Here is a 19,467-nt window from a genome sequence, read left to right as displayed (position 1 = left end):
AAATTAGAAAAACAAATTTCATTAAGCAGTCATTAAGCAAAATTGTGTGGAAAGGCAAGAATAAGTTGAACTAATTGCAACTTTCCATGGAGATTTAAATTAGAATTTAAGTCAGAATTAGTAATGGTCAGTCAATCAAAAACAAGTTATTTAAGCAATGAAAACTCAAACAATGTAATCCCAGGAGTCCATGTTAAGTCATTTTCATGGGAGTTTATCAGTTTATAACAAAACATAACATAAATAATTCATGCATACAGCATATATGCAATTAATGTACAATGATGTTACATGTATGGAATAAACCATAGAGTGAATTTTATGCTTGTTATAATTTAAAGAAGTATACAACTCTTTATTGCACTTGCATCTTTACTGCTGGATTTTATTCCTGCTGTATGCTTCTTCTGCTAGGAGAGCTGCTCTGCAAGGTATGTTTGTTGTTGAGGAGGTGGGCTCCTTCTGACCTCTTGTCATTTTGTAGCTGTGTTTGTCATTCACTGAGCTGTAATGTGTGCATGTGTGTGCAGTAGGATTATAGAGGGTTAGGGAAGTGGAATGCCTCCCCCTACTGGGGTATGGGGGTTACATGGCTCAGCTTTTCTTCTCACTGCCACATAAACAGAAGTCATCTTTACAAGTCTTTGCTTAGCAGCATTCTGCTCTGCTGACAGGTTCTTATAGTTTAGTGAGCTTCCTACATTTGTCCAACACTGCACAGAGGAACATTAAACAGACACCCTTCTGCTAACTGTATGAGGTTTGCAAACCCTTGTATACAGCAGATGATCTGGGAAGTGTCTGAGTGGGTAAGACTAACTCTTTATCCCCTTGACAGAGTTCTTTGCAGAGAGAAAGCTAGTTTCCTTTGGTGTGACCCCCGTGTAATGCTGTCTGTGACTTAGTCCAATAGGTTTTAATCTAATATAGTTTGACTGAGTAGACTGTATTTTTGGAAAAGACTTACCCTGGACTGACCCCATAAACAGTTGCATTTACATTTAACAGTCTGGTGTGCTTTCATTCTGGAATTAACTATGAGAATGCAGTCAGAGCTTTTATTCTTCAAATACTGGGACCAAATTACATACATCAGCAGTCTATGGACTTTGTGATGTTGAAACACCGTGTCCTGATGTTCTTCGTGTTTCACTGTTGCAGTCGTTACATTTGGGTTATCTGCTTGCAGGTAGCCCTCAGTCGGCCTGATTAACAAAGTCTTACGTCCTGCATCGGTTGGTGTCCCTTCTTCCATGACGTCAGGTAGTCAGGGGTATAAAACATGCAGCCGACGCCATTACATCATTCTTTCTTGCCGTGCAGTGCCCAAAGCAGAAGCAGTTCGCAAGCACCGGTCGGCCGACTCTTGAAATTTCCTTTTTTGAGTTTCAGAGCGGAAGTCTTCAACTAAAGCTAAGTACCCCGTTGGGGAAACTTTTTCTTGCTCCTTACCGATGTCAGTAAAAGTTAATTGCATTGCTTGTGGAAAGCAAATACCTCATAAAGATTTTAATTCGTACTGTATTCCTTGCCTAGGCCCTGACCACGATGTACCTTGCTGTCAGTTTTGTGCTTTATTTAATCAGTGCACTATCCGTCGCTGGTATATTTTCGCCTCAAAATATTTCGGTTCTCAGTTTAATTATCCAGAAATGTTGTCGGTTAGCCATCTGACTACCGGGATTCTGAAAAACGCAAAGATAAAGTCAGAGACAGGCCACTGAGGTCCAAAACTGCCGACAACACTTCTCCTAAGCCAGTTACCAGTTTGCCGGTACTCAGTGAGGTGCTTTCGCAGCCCCTGATACCTGCTACTTCTGATTCGCAGGCCTCTACTGAGACCCATTTGGTGTCCGGTGTGCCGTGAAATGCTTCAACTATGGAACCCGTGGGTGGTCTCTACCTTGGATGGGTCCGGAGCTGCTGTGCAGGCACCGGCTTCTGAGGGTGTATTCAGGCCTACGAACTTGCATATTAAACTGACGTCTCCTTCTTTACTTAGGCCTACATCTCGATCCATGCCTAAAAAAATGATGCCCAGGCCACATGCTTAGGCCTATATGCCTAAAAAACAAATGATAAGAATGGCTGAATATCTAATAACTCTAATCAGGGGTAGCCAACAACCCCCCCCCCCCCCCCGTTCTAAGAGGCCTAGGACTGAAGTTGATTAAGAATCTTCTGATCAGGATTCTGTTTTTTCTGATTCTGCTGATGATCTGGATTTGCCCTTATCTACTTATGAAGATTCTGATGCAGAAAGGACTCCATTCCCTCTGCTTCCCCTCCTGAGGATTTTTCTTTTGTGGAAACCTTACACAATGTGGTTTTGATTCATTGGAGGCCTCTTGCAGGGCTGCTGTTACTGGGTCTGTGCTCAGAAGGCATGCTTGGCTTAAGGAGCAATCTTTGCCTGATCATGTTAAAGCTAAATAGTTGGGTGCTCCTTTAAATCAGGACCGTCTGTTTGGCAACAAGGCTGAGGAAGTTCTTAAAAAGGTGGAAGATAAAGCTAAATCTATGCAAACTGTTAAAGATTTTTTGCAAGTTCAGCCTCCTAGATTTGGTAGGCACTGGTCTTCTAAGAATTGGTCCTTTCCAGCCCCTTCCAGGTCTTATCAAGCCAAACCCAGACACAGCAAAAACCCCAGGTTTCAGTCCCAGGGGACACATGGAACTAAGCAGTGGGGGGGCCTCCACTTCCAAATCTGGGAATAATAAAACTCCCCCCCTATGGTAAACTGTCTCAATGACTTCCTTTTAAAATTTCCAAAAACTTATCAACTGACTGCCCGTTTGGGGGGGGGGGGTTGCTCTTCATGCAAAGAATTGGGAACTCATTACCCAGGACAAATGGGTTTTAAATATAGTGTCCCAGGGATACAGATTTCACTTCCGGCCGGACTTACCCCCAAATCAGTGGGCAGAGGCCCAAAAGCAAATACTTTCTCTCTTAAACATGGGGGCTATTCAACTGGTACCAGAAGAGGAAAAGGGACAAGGTTTCTACTCGAGACTTTTCCTGGTACCCAGAAAAGACAATTCATGGCATCCTATCCTGGAACTGTCTACTCTAAACACCTTTTTGGAGATTCCAAAATTCAAGATGCTGAATCTTCACCAGTTACTTCCTATGCTAGGCAAAGATGCCTGGTTGGCAACACTAGATTTAAAAGAAGTATACCTGCCCATCCCAATCAGGGAATCTTGCAGAAGATACCTACGCTTCAAAGCAGGCTACATTCACCATCAGTTCTCTGCACTGCCCTTTGGCTTATCTACTGCACCCAGGGTAGTCAAAAAGTGCCTACCTCCAGTTATTGCATCTTGCAGGCAAAGAAATATTCAAATATACCCATACCTGGATGATTGTCTAATTCAGGCAGAAAGCCAGGACATACTTTTGAATTGTCTGGCCTTTGTAAAAATGGTTCTAACTTGTCTGGGGTACACCATAAACGAAAAGAAATCACACCTGGTACCCTGCCAACAAATTATATTCCTGGGAGCAAGTTTGAATACAAATTCCCAGATGGCTTACCTCACGCCAGAGAAACAAATTCATTTGACAGCCTACTTCAAACAAGTGGCCACAAAAACCCTGCTATCTGCAAGACAAATACTGCAAGCCTTGGGGTTCATGGCCTCCTGCATTCTTCTAATTCCATATGCAAGGCTGCATATGAGGAAACTACAGTGGTATCTAAAAAGCCTATGGTGTCAACATTCTCGAGATCTAGAAACAATGATTCCTATCATACCTTGCCTACGCCTAGTGTTCCTTTGGTGGGCAGAGGCCTGCCATCAGAAAAAAAAGGGACTACCTTTCACACCACCCCCTGACACCCAAACCCTAACAATAGATGCATTAGACTGTGCATGGGGGCTCACCTGGTAGGGAAGTGCATTCAGGGTTAATGGAACCCAAGTCAAATGCACCTGCATATCAATCAAAAAGAAATGTTAGCTGTACAGAATGCTCTGACAGCCTTCAAGGACCACATTCTTCCAGGACAACTAATGGTAAAGACAAGACAACACCACTGTTATGTGGTACATAAACAAGTAGGGGGGTACACATTCTTACCCCCTCTGCAGACTAGCCATGTCATTGTGGAACACAGCCTTGAGCTACCAAGTGTACCTATAAGCTCAATTCCTGCCAGGAAAATTAAATACACTGGCAGACGGACTAAGCAGAAAAAACCTCATGGACCCACACAAGTGGAAACTGGAACATACTTTGCAGGACAAACCAAGGATGATTTTGATTGCTCCAGTCTGGCCACGCCAACACTGGTACCCCCTCCTGCGCAGTGTGTCACAGTTATCTCCATGGCACCTGCCTCAGACTCCTACCCTGCTGTCTCAACAGGAGAACCAGATTCTGCACCCTCAGCTTCTAACACTGAACCTTGTAGCCTGGCTAATTACTTAATCTCTCCTTTACCATCCCTCAGCAAACCTATGATGGATATCATTTTAGAGGCAAGGAGGCCTAGTACTAGAAAATCTTATGCTGAAAAATGGAAAAGATTCTGTGCCTGGAACCAGTGTCAAGGGAAGAACACAGCAACGTTCAATTTACCTCAGATTTTACAATACTTAACTGAGATGCTTCACAAGGGCCTGTCTTTTTCCTCCATTAAAATCCATGCCTCAGCTATTTCAGCGTATTGTAACACAGAAACTCCCCTTTTCTCTCATCCATTGCTCAAGCAGTTCCTCAAGAGGGGCCAAAAATTTGAGACCACCCAGGAGAGCTCCAACCCCAGCCTGGGGCCTTAACTTTGTCTTGGAGAAACTCACTGTACCTCCTTTCGAGCCAGCTGCTACTGCAGACTTAAAATTTCTTTCTTGGAAAACAGCTTTCCTTTTAGCAATCACTTCAGCTAGAAGGGTATCTGAATTACAGGCCCTTATGGCAGTGGAGCCTTTCATCATCTTTCATGCGGACAGGGTGCCCCTCAGAACCAATCCATCCTTCATGCCCAAGGTGGTATCCAGTGTGGCTCTTAATCAGTCCATTCATTTTCCAACCTTCTTTCCCAATCCACAGAATAAAGGGGAATGGATACTGCATTCCTTAGATGTGCACAGACAACTTAGATTCTACTTGGACAGGACTGAACCTCAAAGGAAATCTGAACAACTGCTGGTGGCATTTGCTGCAGGGGCAGAGGGGAAGGCTATTTCAAAGCAAACCATTTCTAATGGATAAGCCATTGCATTAATTTCTGCTATAAGCACCATGGAAAACGTGTCCCCCAGGGGATCAGACCTCACTCCACCAGGGCTGCATCTATCTCTACAACCTTTCTCAGAGGCGTCCCTACCAGGGACATCCTAGAAGCTGCTACCTGGAGTTCTGTGCATGCTTTCACCAAGTATTATCATTTGACAATTTTCTCTAAATCCAGAGCTGGCTTTGCCACTGCAGTCTTGCAGGACCTTATAGCTGGCCCTAATGCTATTTAAATTCCTCCTCCCTTCCTTAGCTTTGGGAATCTACCCAAATGTAATGACTGCAACAGTGAAACACGAAGAACATAGTATGGTTGTGTACACTTACCATAAATGTAGATGTTCGAGTGTATTCACTGTTGCAGTCCTGGTTACCCTCCCTCCAGCCTCCTAACTTCTTTTTGTTATACCTCTACTTTCCTTTACTATGCTTAAAAGCCTTTTTGGTGTATTTGCTTTTTTGTTGGAGGTATATCTTTGTACCTTTATATTTAATTGCTTCCCATTAGAGGGGCACCTGACATCTGGGGCAAGAAAAACTGATGTAATGGCGTCGGCTGCGTGTTTTATACCCCTGATGACCTGACGTCATGGAAGAAGGAACAGCAACCAACGCAGGACCCAAGACTTTGTTAATCAGGCCGACTGAAGGCTACCTGCAAGCAGATAACCCAAATGTAATGACTGCAACAGTGAATGCACTCAAGCATCTACATTTATGGTAATTGTACACAACTGTACTTTCCTTATATAGACAAAATGTGGTAAATTTGCAGAACCCCAACGCTACAGTATTTGTGCAAAGATAAGAGAATAGTTACGCTGATACTTGGCAGAATCCACCTTACTACTTCTGAATCAGAGACAAAAACATCAGATAAAGTTTCTTTCACACCCTGGAGTTGGCTTTGCTTAGGGGGCTTTGGAGAATAATTGCAGCATGCCGTTTTGTCCCCTTCCCCAATCTACCATTGCAGAGGTGCTAGCCATACCTTCTTTGCAACATTGAAAAGCCCTGTTAATATTGACATTCCAGCAGTGTCTCATGCTTTCAGTATCTCGCTCCTGATCTCAGCTACTCCCACATGCGGAATTGTTTAATCTCTGCAGTGACCTTGTCTGGAAAAGTGGATCCAATCTCACTGAATACTGAGAAGAGCACTGTTGGCAAACAGAAACTGAAGTAGAATTAATTTTGTGAACGTTATGCTCTGACTTAGGAAAGGGTTCCAGTTCTGTCACAATATTAAAAAATCTGAACATTTGAAGACATTAAACAAAGGCAGAATTGGGTCGAGTGTCATTTGATGTGCATAAACTGAAGATGAAGAAAATGTATGATCTTTAGTAGAATATATGTCATATTGTCCCACCTGTTAAACATCAAGGTATCTTTACACCATTGATATACAAGATTGATGACACAATGCTGAGAAACTGGAACAAACTACCTATCTATATCAAATAAAGCTCCTCATTAGCACTCTTCAAGAAAAATCTTGATGATTGGATGGGAGATAGGAAATTCACCCCAGGGATCACTTCTGTGTCTCTACTTGACAGGGGCACAGGAAAATAATTTTCTTGGGTGGCAAAAGCCAGGGTACCATTTGGCTAGGCTTATATAGGCCCTAGGGCCAATAGCCTAGTACCGGCCTATGAGAACACAATGCTGGGAAACTATATGGACATGTGATATAAACTGCCTGTGCAAAGTACCATATTGCACCAGTGATGATACAACACATGGAAACACCTTGAGCATGTGAAACAGCTGTGAGAGATGGAACAACGTGATGTATTACAGAATTATGATAGTCGATTTTTGTAATACAGTCTTAATTCAAAGCACCATACATCAGTGCGGTGTACAGTAACTGCACTTTGACAGTAGTTTATGCCATCTGCTTGCAGTTGCTGCTTTGTGTTTTATAAACACCTATAGTTATGCTGTCATTTTTGACCAGAGGTGTTATGCTGCCCTCTTAAAGGGGAAGGCTACATAGCTTGAACTCATTGACGGATATGCATCATTCTTATTGACTGGTTTCATGTGGCTGAAACTGCCTTTTGATAGTCTAATGAATTTTGTTCATGCTGAATCCCATTTGGGAAAGAACTCTAGATTGTGGTGGTGGTGGGGGGGGGGGTTATGATGCAGCTTTAGTGTACTGATACATGACTATGACTACCAAAGGCAATTTTTAAATATATTTCACTTGAAAAGATATACGGTATCACAAGTACAATATGTAACAGACAAAAGAAAGGGCATAGGTTTCATATTTGCAATATTGTGGCTGTATTAATGTAGAAATAAATCTTGGTTATGCAAATAAAAGATAAATCTTACAAATAAACCTGATGCATGTAACACATTACTATTACTGAATAGGGAGTTTGCTATGCCTGGATCTGCAGTACAGGGCAACATTCTTCTGATATTTTGACCTCTGCATTGCTAAAGTGTATTTTAGTATCTTTGTTGTCTGCTCACGTGTCTGACATAGTACATACATACATATGGATAAAAATTGTCAGGACTGAAACTTAGTTTGAAGAAATGAAGATTGTTCATAGGTAGGGCATGGATCTTTCAGTTACTGCAAAGTAATGCAAAAAAAAAACAGAGGCAGGGGATACAGTGAAACAGTATAGTAAAAAAAAATGGTCATCTTGAGAAGACCGTATGGATAGCTAGGATTTCTGAATGTATGTAAAAGATTTCCTTGGTTTATTCCATTAAGAAGGTCTCTCAAGTTGCTGGTACGCTTTCACTCACAAACAAGAGAGTAGAAAAAAATTGAAGTAAAGCAGGCTGGAATGTTCAAGCTTCTTTAAGAGCTTAAACATTACACACTATGTAAAGTTAAAATAAAAAAGCAGCATGTTGCTAAATACATATAGTTAAAGAAATTAAGTGCATCAAATTAAAAAATAGAAAACTAAGATGAAGTCAGCAAAGTAACAAATTTGCAGCAGGTTGAGATATAAATTCATAAATAAGCAACAGTTTGACAAGGATGTGAACTTTCATCAGAGAATTTCACGACAAGTGAGTCTAGAAGACCATAGGAGCCCTCACTCATGTAGCCACCATTTATGGAAGGGCACAGCATTGCAGTCTAAGGATGAATTTGTGGGTATCCATCCAGTCATCTGAGTTTGATTTGGAGAGCTTCCTTGGTCACCTAGGCAGCATGCTCCAAAGATGCAGTCCTTGAAAAGCAAAGCTTGCATATGTAGTATGTTAAGCAAATCAAACAGCAAACATACATAATGTATTCCAAAAGCTTAACAAATCATGTAATACATTAAACTTCCATATTTCTAGAAACTTAGCATGCAGGCATTAACAAGAGAAAGAATGTTATCATTCTGTGTACTGTTTGGCAGAGGGGGTATCTGAGGATTCTCACAGGAGGCTAGACCATTTCAATAGCAGCCACTCAGATTTCTGTAGGGTCTGACTTAAAACCATATGATGGTAGATTAAAGCACCTCACTGTGTAAACCTAAGGAAGTTACTGAAGGTCCACACAGCAACAGTATTGTAAACAGATTTGTGAGAACAAAGTATAGGCAGCTCATACACAGTGTGGTGGATGGATCAGCTTTCATTTTGAGGGAATTTAAGATAGTATGGATGGGATGGGTGCAAGGCAGATGTGGTGATAGGAGAGGAGGAATAAAAATTAGGCAGTTGGCAAAGTGACTGATGAAGGGTCGGTAGTATTTTGGGTAATAAGCAAACAGAACATATCGAAAGGTCTTGGGTCTGATGTGTATGCTTTTTATATGAGATGTTAAAGTAGGCATTTAATATTAAAATGTAAAGATTTTTTAAGTAACATGTACAGTATACATATGTATATATACCATTGGGTTCAAACAGAAAAAATACTGGCTTTATTTAATCTCAGAAGGCCTGTGGCAAAAAAGTTGACACATTACAAGTTTTTGCTTCAGATGTAGCTGTTTCTGTTTCAGAAGATGCTGCTGTCAGTTCCGTGGTTGGGCTTTGGCTTCCAAATAGGAAAAACAGTTCCTGCAGTATCTGAACTCTTCCCAGTGGCTTTGCAGAAACCTGCAAACAGGTGTTCAGATTAGTCTGAGGTTAAGCCCTTAAAGCTCCATGTAGTTATTTTGGCTTAAATTTAGTCTCACTTCTCTGTACAATTCAGATAAGAAAAGTACCAGTTTTGTGCAACAATCATGTAAGGAGTATAGGAGCAATGGTAGTGTAGTCCGCAGTATATAAAGAGAAGACATAAATAAATAAATAAAAATCTGATAACAAAAGGTCTGCTTCAGGTTATACCCTTTAGCTGGATACCGGATCATTTATAAGGCCAGTTCAAAAGAGAGAGAGAGCGACTGAACTCCTCTTACCAAATAAATAAATAAATAAAAATCTGAAAACAAAAGGTCTGCTTCAGGTTATACCCTTTAGCTGGATACCGGATCATTTATAAGGCCAGTTCAAAAGAGAGAGAGCGAGCGACTGAACTCCTCTTACCAAATAAATAAATAAAAATCTGAAAACAAAATGTCTGCTTCAGGTTATACTTTAGCTGGATACCGGATCATTTATAAGGCCAGTTCAAAAGAGAGAGAGAGCGACTGAACTCTTCTTACCTGAGGAAGTGTGCATCGCCTTTTGAAACTGGGCACTTCAGTAATTTGTTTAGCCTTTTAAAAGATCAAACCTGTAACAATTGTTTTGTTTTGCTACTTCTCGTTCCTCCTTGGTAGGAATTGCATATATTTTAATATTGCAGGTTAATCAAGGTAATGTATAAGTGGTGAAACTGTCAGATAAAGTAGTGTTTGATGATTTTTTTTTTTTTTTTTTTTGCCTAGTCTTGATCATTTTTAGGCCAATAAAAATATTCTGCAGAGTGTGATAAATACAAGGAACGGAGGAGGAGAAGCACACTTTTTACAGAATTACAGTATTCATCATTGCAGTTCCAGTTGTGTTCTCTGTGGTGTGTAACACATAACTGTGACAGAGCTGTAGCTGGTTAGTGTAGTACCAACCCTGGTGCCTAGAAAGCGCACCCCACCTCCTTCAGCTCTTCAAGTAGAAAACAGATTCCTACAGTGCAGCCAGCCAATAGATGCCCACATCCCCCACTTGTCTTACCTTGTGATTGGCTACAAACAGTACAGGAGCCAAGCCATGCCCCACCAGCTCTTCAAGTGAAAACAGTAAAAGGCAAAACAGAAAGCAGGATGCATTTTCCACCTAGGGCAATTGCAGTCTTTGCTCCACCTTTCCTACCCTACTGAGTTGTGGTATCCACCATTGAAGATGACATCATCAGACAGAAAGTAGTGTGAAATTCACAGACATGACAGCCAGTTTGTTGGCCTAATATATAGTAGAAAGACCAAACATGATTCCAAACCAGCACAACAGGTACTCTGTTGTGCAACTGTAATGTTTGTGACTGACATTCAGCTGTGCAGTTGAGCATGCATAACAGCATTTAAATGATTCACTGAAAGCAGATAGGAGAGCTAGAGCCATAGCCGGCCTTAGGCATAGGCCAGCTAGGTGGCTGCCTAGTGTGCCACTCTAGAAGGGGTGCTTTTCCAGTATTTATTTGGTGTAGGTAGACCAGCATGGTGGCACCGAGTGGTGTGGGGGGGGGCACCATAGACCCCTTTTGCCTCGGGTACCAGTTGACCTAAGGCCAGTCCTGACTAGTGCCCACATGTCGTAGCACTTACATGATACATAGACGAGCAAATTAGTGAACGACTCCATCTACACATACTGCACTGGAACAGAAGGCATGAGCTGCTAATGAAACGGAAGCCATTTTACCACTATCAGGCATGCAGTCACCAAATGCCAATAGAAAACTAGCATTTGCAGAGAAGTACATGTAAACCCCCACCTTCCCCAGAAAAAGGAATTTGTAGAGATATTTAAATGTTGTGCGACACAGACATAGACATGGACACTGACACCACAGATGCATTTGCACACAAGAACAGTACATAAGTATACCTGTGCACACACATTACAAACAGTTCTCTCTAACAGTACAGCCCCAGCTGCTAAATGTTGCAATAGAACTGATTAATTCTGTGCATGCCATATGCATTAGGCAGAACTCCAGAGATTTGTGCCATTGCAGGGCAGAGATGGAACCAGTGCTTGTGTGTCATTTACACATGATGGAATGGATGATGAGCGTAACACAGTGCAAATACTTTTTTGACATGATCCATTGAACACTGAGTACCACATGTTCACTGTTTTTCTGTAATGTGCATCCTAAGCATATTGCAGCTGTGGAGTTAAGGTCTCCCTCTTATAAACACAACCCACCCTTTGCATGTACGTGTGTGTGTTTGAAAGCAGTGACACTCTGTGGGGCACACTAAATCACGTACTTCGAGATGGTACATTATAGTATGGCCTCCTTTACATGTCATGCACTAAGCTTCTAACTGTGCAGCAATTTTTGTAAGGGTGTGTTTAAAAAAGTATGTGCCTTTTACCCTGTACCACTGCAGGATGCATCTCCCTCATTTCCATTTTCTTTCCTTGATTCTTGCCTACCCTTGGTGTCACCTCCTTCAATCTATTGCCCTTCTCTCCGCTACCCACTTGCTTCTGTTTCTAGACTTTTTTGGTCCATGTTTTCCATCTCATGCTGTATGCTTTCCTGCCACATCATCCCTTTTGTTGTCCTTATGTTGTTGTCTCTTCTGCAGCTGTTTGCATCCACTTTTCTCCTGATTAGATGGCTCACTCATATCTCTAACTCCCATATTCTTCCCTAACTCTCCCAATTCTCCTGCATAGACATCATCTGGGGAAACCCTCCTGCAACTTCTGTGAGTATCATACTGATCTCTCCTTTCTTCTCCTTTAGCCTAAAGATCCCTCTTCTTTCTTCTCTGGATTTTTTTCTCTGTCTCTCTTTATTAATATCTAACAATCTTTCTGCCACAAATTATTTCATTAACCTGTATTAAATTAACAGCCGCATAAGCATCAGTCAAGCACCTGTGACCTAATCTGCTGTAGAAAGACTTAACCCAAATACAATAGAGAAGAACCAGTCATTTTTTTATTTTAAATGACATGTCCTACAATCATTCCTCTCCAAAAGTACATGGCTTTATGTAACTGACAAGCAATTAACAGCTAGATTATTCTGTAATATAAAAGTCACAAGTATTTATAGAGTTGGAGTCAATCTGGGGATTATTATTGTCGACATTTTGTAGTTCTCACTAGGTTATCCATATTTGCACCATTTGTTCAGACTGATCTCTCTCTTGTACTCACAAAATGTCTGTAATTTTAGTAACTATAATTAGCGCAAATGCCACCTTGGGTTTCCGCTGAAAAGAGGCTACTAGCCTAGTGGGACCAATGTGGTCAAAAAAGGATAAATAAACTGGGCAGGAGTGGCCGAGACCATATTCCATTGCTGCTCTGGCAGTGTAGTAACATTAATTTGTTTACGATTGCACTGTATTTAAGTGGGGCTGGATGTAGGGCTATTGCAGGTTTGCAGTTTAGCCCCCTAAGAACTTTGCAGTTCCTTATGTCCAAATGTTTGTTATGTAGCTGCTACTTTTCTCTGTTATAAATGGCACATTACTTGCTGTTGCATAACAATTCTAATACTAGAACAGTCAACAAACTTTCAGAGTAAATAGTCTGTCATTGTGTTCAACTTTATTTATTTTACATTTGTTAACTGAGTTAGTCCAACTAGGCTAGTAGCTCATTTTCAGTGGAGACCCGAGGAGAAAAGCTCCAGTTGCAAAAACAATGTACAGTATTATACAGATTAACACTCTAAAATATTATAATTACCAATACAGGTAAAAAAAAATGAATAACGAAGTAGAGAGAAAATCAAACAGAAACATAGGCAGTAGCATTGCATATAATTAGCAAAGTCAGATTGAAATAATTGAGCTATCAATGTTTAGAGATTACAATGTCAGGGTAAATACCAGTAGGTTACAAAGTAAAAAAGGCTGAGACTAAAACAAGTGGATATATGAAGGGAATGCAATGTAAAAAGGATGAGGAGTTAGGTAGGGTCCTGACAGGGACAAGTTTTATTGTTAAGCAGGTGGAGTTTGAGCTCTTTTTTGAAGTATAATGGGTGGGTAATGGCTCGTATATTTAAAGGAAGTTTGTTCCAAGATAGGACAGAGCAGAGATGTGCTTCAAGCCCTTCAGCCCTTTTTCTGCCACTACAAATCTCTCTCCCAGGCAGACAAGACAGTGAAAGTCGTGCAGCTGTAACTCGCCATTTTTCTGGCTCTTCCAGCTTCTTGAACTACTAAATGGGTTGAGTCATCTGGTAGTATTCAGGGCGTTATTCTGCGACACAGCACCAAGTACAGAAGAGTATGTTTTGACTGTAGAACATAGACCATGGATGAATTAGATATTTGCTGTAGTTAGTGGTTGAATCCAGACTCCTGGAATTCTTTATCTTACCTGTTTCCAGAAGTCACCCCCAAACTGTCCCATGTCAGAATACACTAATATATTTTTTTGTTTCAGTTTTATCTTTAGTCTAAAAAAACATTCATTACACGTTAAGGGAAATACCGCACTCTATATATTTTCCATTTTTGTGTTAATTTCTTGGATAGCATGAAGACTTTCAAAAACTGATGCACAGTATTGAAATGGTTACAAACCTAGGACCAGTAATACATTCATTAGCAAAGCAAACTGTCTTAGAGCTGAATAAAATGATAAACTTACATTTTTCTCTGATGCCAGTAAGTATTATTACAGCATGTACACAACAGGCTTGGCACCTAGCAGCTCTCTCTGCCTGTAGCAGTCAGTTGTCGAGGTGATGCAGTGTCATCCTTGACCATATTTTGGATATGGCAGAAGGGGTCTGCTTAGAGGCAGTGTGTGTGATGTCAGCCTGTCTGCACTAGTACTTCATCCAATCAAGTACGTGTCCAAAACGTGTGTGTGTGTGTGTGTGTGTATATATATATATATATATATATATATATATATATATATATATATATTTATATATACATACACACACACACACACACACACACACACACACACACATATGCACACAGATGGTTATAACTTTTAGGAGTATAAATACAACATGGAAAAGTATTTTTCTGATGTATAAAATAGAACTTATTTGTTAAGGCTGTATTTTGGTCTTTACGTTTATACAAAGCAGCCTTGTGATTTAAAGTACTGCAGAGGCCACTCTGTATATACAAGTAGCTGTATCATGGTCTCAGGCATTGGGAGATGGTATCCGTTTCCCTTCCACAAGTTTCTTTATTGTCTGATTTTCTGCTTAAGCAGTGGGAAGTGATGAATTATGGGTGAAAGTATTGGTGACTGAAGGGGTTTTGTGTATACAGTAGTTGACCTTCCACCAAAACGTTTGCTATATAATTTCCTTCCCAGTAAAGTCGCAGCGAAAATGTAATTTTTAGGCACTTTATTTATTTATTGATTTGATGTTTGTTGACTGGGTTTGTAGGCTGAATCAGATGTACCCTTTTCATACTTGACTTACGTAAATATTATACATCACAAATGTATTTAATATGTTAGGTATCGTATTTAATATGCTAGGTATCTTGAGTATACATTTTGGATGATTACATGTAATAAAGAGAAATAGTGTGCAGTATAACAGATTATAGGAGTCTAGCACATGTAAGTTATGTGGACATATTGACAATGTGACACTGTATGTATACATACACCAACACTTTTTTAGCATACATAACCCCATAACACACGATCATTTAATATTTTGTGTATACAATACAGAAAGCTGTCATATGGGAGTTAAAAGGATTAGTTACAATATATAGCAGTAATTCAGTGATGGGGTATCACTTGTGTCAAAAGAAGAAAACAGTTGCAGAATCTTTGCATTGTGTATTGGCGTGTTTTGTTGCCATCTTCTGGACTGTGGTGATTAGATGTGTTTTAGGGACTGTCATAGATCATTTGCATCTACATTTACATTTGTAAACATGTGCACTTGTATATATAGAATGGCATTTGCTGTACATTAAGTCACAAGGCTGCCCTGAAGAACTGCTTATATTGCAATGAGAAGTGTATTATTAGAATCTCTACAGGCTGAAGCATCCCATAATTCAGGAGTTATGTGGGTACCTCTTCCTTGTGGTGGTTTGTGTATTCACTCCTATCCATCTCTAAAGTTATCTACTCCTTAACCTAGACTCTTTCTGATACTCAGGCTTCACCAGACAAATGTATTTAAGATGTTCTTGTCCTGTTTAGTTTGCAATATTATGTCATTACTGCACAGAAGAGGCTTCACATGCTTTACACTTAAGTCTCCCTGATTTGGAAATAAAATGTTGCTTTGTTCCTGTTAGCACTTATAATCAAAGCCAGGGCAGTGAGTATTACAGCCACTATATCACGCCTGGCTTTTCAGTTACCGACTTGCAATTCTTCCCTGAATGTGTATTATTAGCTGTCTTATTCTGTGTTAACATTATCCCTGATTCCTGATTGAAAAGTTTGTAAACTGTGTCTTGTAATTCTTGAGGTTCTGTCTTTAATGCATTAATTCAGAGTTGTCATTTTCCTTGGTACATTTAATGTTGCTGAAGGCTTTCTGACCTGCATCTGTCTGGACTTCTAGAGAGCAAAGCTCCAGCTTGTAGTATCTTTGTTCGTAGGACCCAACAGCCTTTCCATGGACTGTTTGTAGCTTTAGAATGTACAAGATATTGATCATGAAACAGTGTCAGGTTGAGTACTCTGAAAGTCACATGCCCTTCTCAAGGTGGCTGCTGAGAGTTGCTGTTCAGGGACTGTACCTTCCCAGTCTTAGCTACAGCTGCTAGCACTTTGGCAAGTGTCATATCGAAAGCAGTGCTGTTGTACTTATGTTTGAATCCGTTCCTATGATATGGGCTCTGTGAATGACCTCTAACCCTACCGCACTGCTGTATAACAAAGGCAGATGCATAAGTCTAGTCTACAAATTCATCTGCTTGCCTTTTTACCTCTTCAGGAAGTTTTTAATTTGTTTAAGCCTTCTTTCAGAGACTGTTTATCCATAGCTGTGTAAAACACGTATGATTCTCCCCCATTTTCTGTAAGCTATGGCACAGTTTGCAAAGCAAATGCATACTACTTTGTTTATTTTTCACAGGCTGCAACTTTGCTTTTTAATTAGACTGCAAAAAGTCTAGTTTATTTATAAATATATTCACACCTCCATCGTTCTTACCTTGAATTCTCTAGAGGGAGTGGTCCAGGTGTTGTCTGCATACAGCAATCTGCTGTGTTTGCATATATCTGCCAGCATCAGTCAGTGCATAAAAGTCATATCAGCACATGCCTGAGCAAAGATGTATTTTCTTTTTTTTTAGGACTGATGGACGACGGTGGTCTCTGGCATCTCTACCTTCCTCAGGATATGGCACAAATACTCCCAGCTCTACCATCTCTGTAAGTTTTGCACTTTTCTGTCTCTTTATACGTGTGTGTGTGTGTGTGTGTGTGTGTGTGTGTGTGTATATATATATATATATATATATATATATATATATATATATATATATATATGTATGCATGTCGTTTTAGTAAACATATTCTACACGAATGGCTTTGTGTTTCCCATTGCTTGTCTTAAATATGTTAACTGTATTGTATAGTATAATATACTGTCATTTCATATAATGATAATAAGTTTTCTGTGTAAAATTAAACCTACTGTGATCAGAATGCTAATAAATAAATTACTACTTTTATCCTGTATAGCCAGCATATACCAATGATCTTTTGTTTTAAGTGTTTGTAAATCCTGTTTTCTCTGTAGTCTAAGGTTAAAGTCATTGTTAGCGGCTGTGCGGTGACCTTGAAGTAAGTCAGGTATGCAATGCACATATTGACCTTTGTCCCTCAACTGTCTCATAGTGATGTGATGATAAATGTAAGGGCCATGCTGGTAGTAGTTACAGTTTGGCCTTGTGAAGCACAGCCAAGTCCCTGTAGTGGGAGCTTGGTCAAGGTGACAGACTTCAGGCATCAATGTGGAATTTGTTTATTATTGAAATACCCTTGTGGGCTACTTCTTCACACAGGATATACAGATAATCGGAGAACATTTTGTTGCTGAGCTGGGTAGATGTGAAAGTCAAAGTAAAGTGAAAGCTTAAGGGTAGTCGGTTGTATTGTTGCGATGTTTAACTATGAATACACTCATAATAAGAAGTCATAAAATGACACGAGTTGTTAATGATTCTTATACTCCTGTTGTGAGTTTTAGGTTTAGTGACTCTGTTGTGAGTTTTAGGTTTAGTGACTCTTAACTGTAATTTTCCATGGATATGCCTTAAGTCAATGCTCTGTGAGTTCTATTCAGGCACCCCATTCACCTGTTCGTTTTACTGTTCCATGGGGGGGCACCTGTAACCTAAACTGCAGCTTAGCCTATCTTTGGATACTTGCAGATTGTGAGAGTGATGTTACATTGTTGATATACTTTATTTTTATCTTTTTTGTACAGCTGTACTGCAGCATCCTGAGTCCAACCTTCTATATGATTGTGCTTATATCATTCTACACATTCGCAAGCTTTCTGGTAAAGTTATAGGAGTTTGTAAAGTTTTGGAGTTTACAAATTGATCCTGTTGTGTCAAAGCCAGCTGTCAGGTGACAGTTGCTACAGCATCCTGACCAGGACTAGAACTTATATTTTACTTTCAAGTCTGGCTCACTGTTACTTAGGTTGCCATACTTGTTAACTGATTTTCTTCAGCAGCAATATGTTATATAACTTTGGATTAGTACACAGTACTTTACTGGCCTTACATCAGCATTACATCCATGCATGCTTAGACGATATTTGTTTGCTTTGTTTTTATGTCATACAAGCTGAAATATTAAGAAGTCTTTTTCTTGCTATGCTAAGGAGACTGACCTTAATGTATTACAGTTTTTAATAAATAACCAATTTGTGCACAGTAGCAGTAAACTAAAAAAAAATCTGAAATAGTACTGTAGTATGTTTACTTTTCAGAAATCACTTCATGTGAGGCTCTGAACCGAATAAGTTCTGAAGAAGTACAACTCTGTACTTTGTTTGGATGGTTTTGGGATGTCAGATGGAGCCGTTTAAAGATCATGTTTTTTTTTTGCACAGTCTGAGGGAGTATGTTGTGTGTCCTCTCATGCATATGCTAGAATGTGACTGCTCACTTTGTTAGCATTCCTTTCACCCACTTTTTCTGCTCACAGTATCTGCGACAGAGCTGACACTTTTCTAACTCTACAACACTTAAAACATCTGAAGCCTGCAGTCAGGTTTTTGGCAATCTAATAATGATGCATTTTTGGATGCACCTTGCTTTTTACTACCTATCCAGCATGAGAACACTTTCAAATGAAGCCAGAAGCTTGAAAGTACAGTCGTGCAGAAACATATAATGATAGTGTCTCAATGTACACATTATTTGTTTTTCACATTATATACCATATTATTCATATACACATGTAAATTTATGTGTCCCTGTTTTATGTATTTTAAACTGTGGTTGCCTTAAGATTTGTATTGCATATGGTGTCTTAATAGAACACACGACTGCATTACTGCTGAAGATGTCTTTTATCATGTGATGTATGGCTACATACACATAATACTGTACTGATGTAGAAAAGCAGTAGAAAAAAAACTTTGTAAATGTACTTTGTTTTGCCAGCACTACAGCACATTTTACCAACTCCTGGAAAAAAAACTTCCATAGAGTGCAAAACCATATACAAATATGAATTTATAAATAATGAAAACTTTGACATGTCCAGTCAAAACCCAAGGTAAATGACAGTAAGCCATTGCAGTCAGTATGTATTTAGCTTGTGCATTTTTTTTCTGATAGCTTCTTAGCATAATGTGTAGTGTACATTGGAAATCATCAGTGCTTGAGGACAAGAGTCCAACTTTATCTGCAAACAATAAGATTTAACTTCACATCCTCAAAGTGCATGTTCTCCAAACCGTGACAGTGCCTTGATATCTTGTTCATGGAAATTATGAACAGAACGGAAGACAAGATCTAAAACCCTTCCATAGAGGGTCATAGGAGATTACTAGGCTAATGGCTCTGGGGCCCTTGCAAACTTAGCCAAGAGTTCATCCCCAAAAAAAGAAAGATACAGTGATTTATGAAATCTCT

General features: G+C 39.8%; 1 protein-coding gene across 1 annotated transcript in view; it reads left to right on the top strand.

The window, feature by feature from the left end:
* Nucleotides 1-19,467, top strand: part of LOC122795920 (microtubule-associated serine/threonine-protein kinase 4-like) — an 809,687-nt gene that overhangs the window by 240,280 nt on the left and 549,940 nt on the right. The window contains exon 4 of the mRNA XM_044064403.1: nucleotides 16,663-16,741. Coding sequence (XP_043920338.1) covers nucleotides 16,663-16,741 — 79 coding nt within the window. The remainder of the gene's footprint in view (nucleotides 1-16,662; nucleotides 16,742-19,467) is intronic.

This window comes from Protopterus annectens, chromosome 2.part2 (genome assembly GCF_019279795.1).
Source record: "Protopterus annectens isolate FY-2018-M chromosome 2.part2, PAN1.0, whole genome shotgun sequence".
Taxonomy (NCBI): Eukaryota; Metazoa; Chordata; order Ceratodontiformes; family Protopteridae; genus Protopterus; species Protopterus annectens.
The sequence above is the reverse complement of the archived record's forward strand: the minus strand, read 5'-3'. Positions and strand labels throughout refer to the sequence as shown.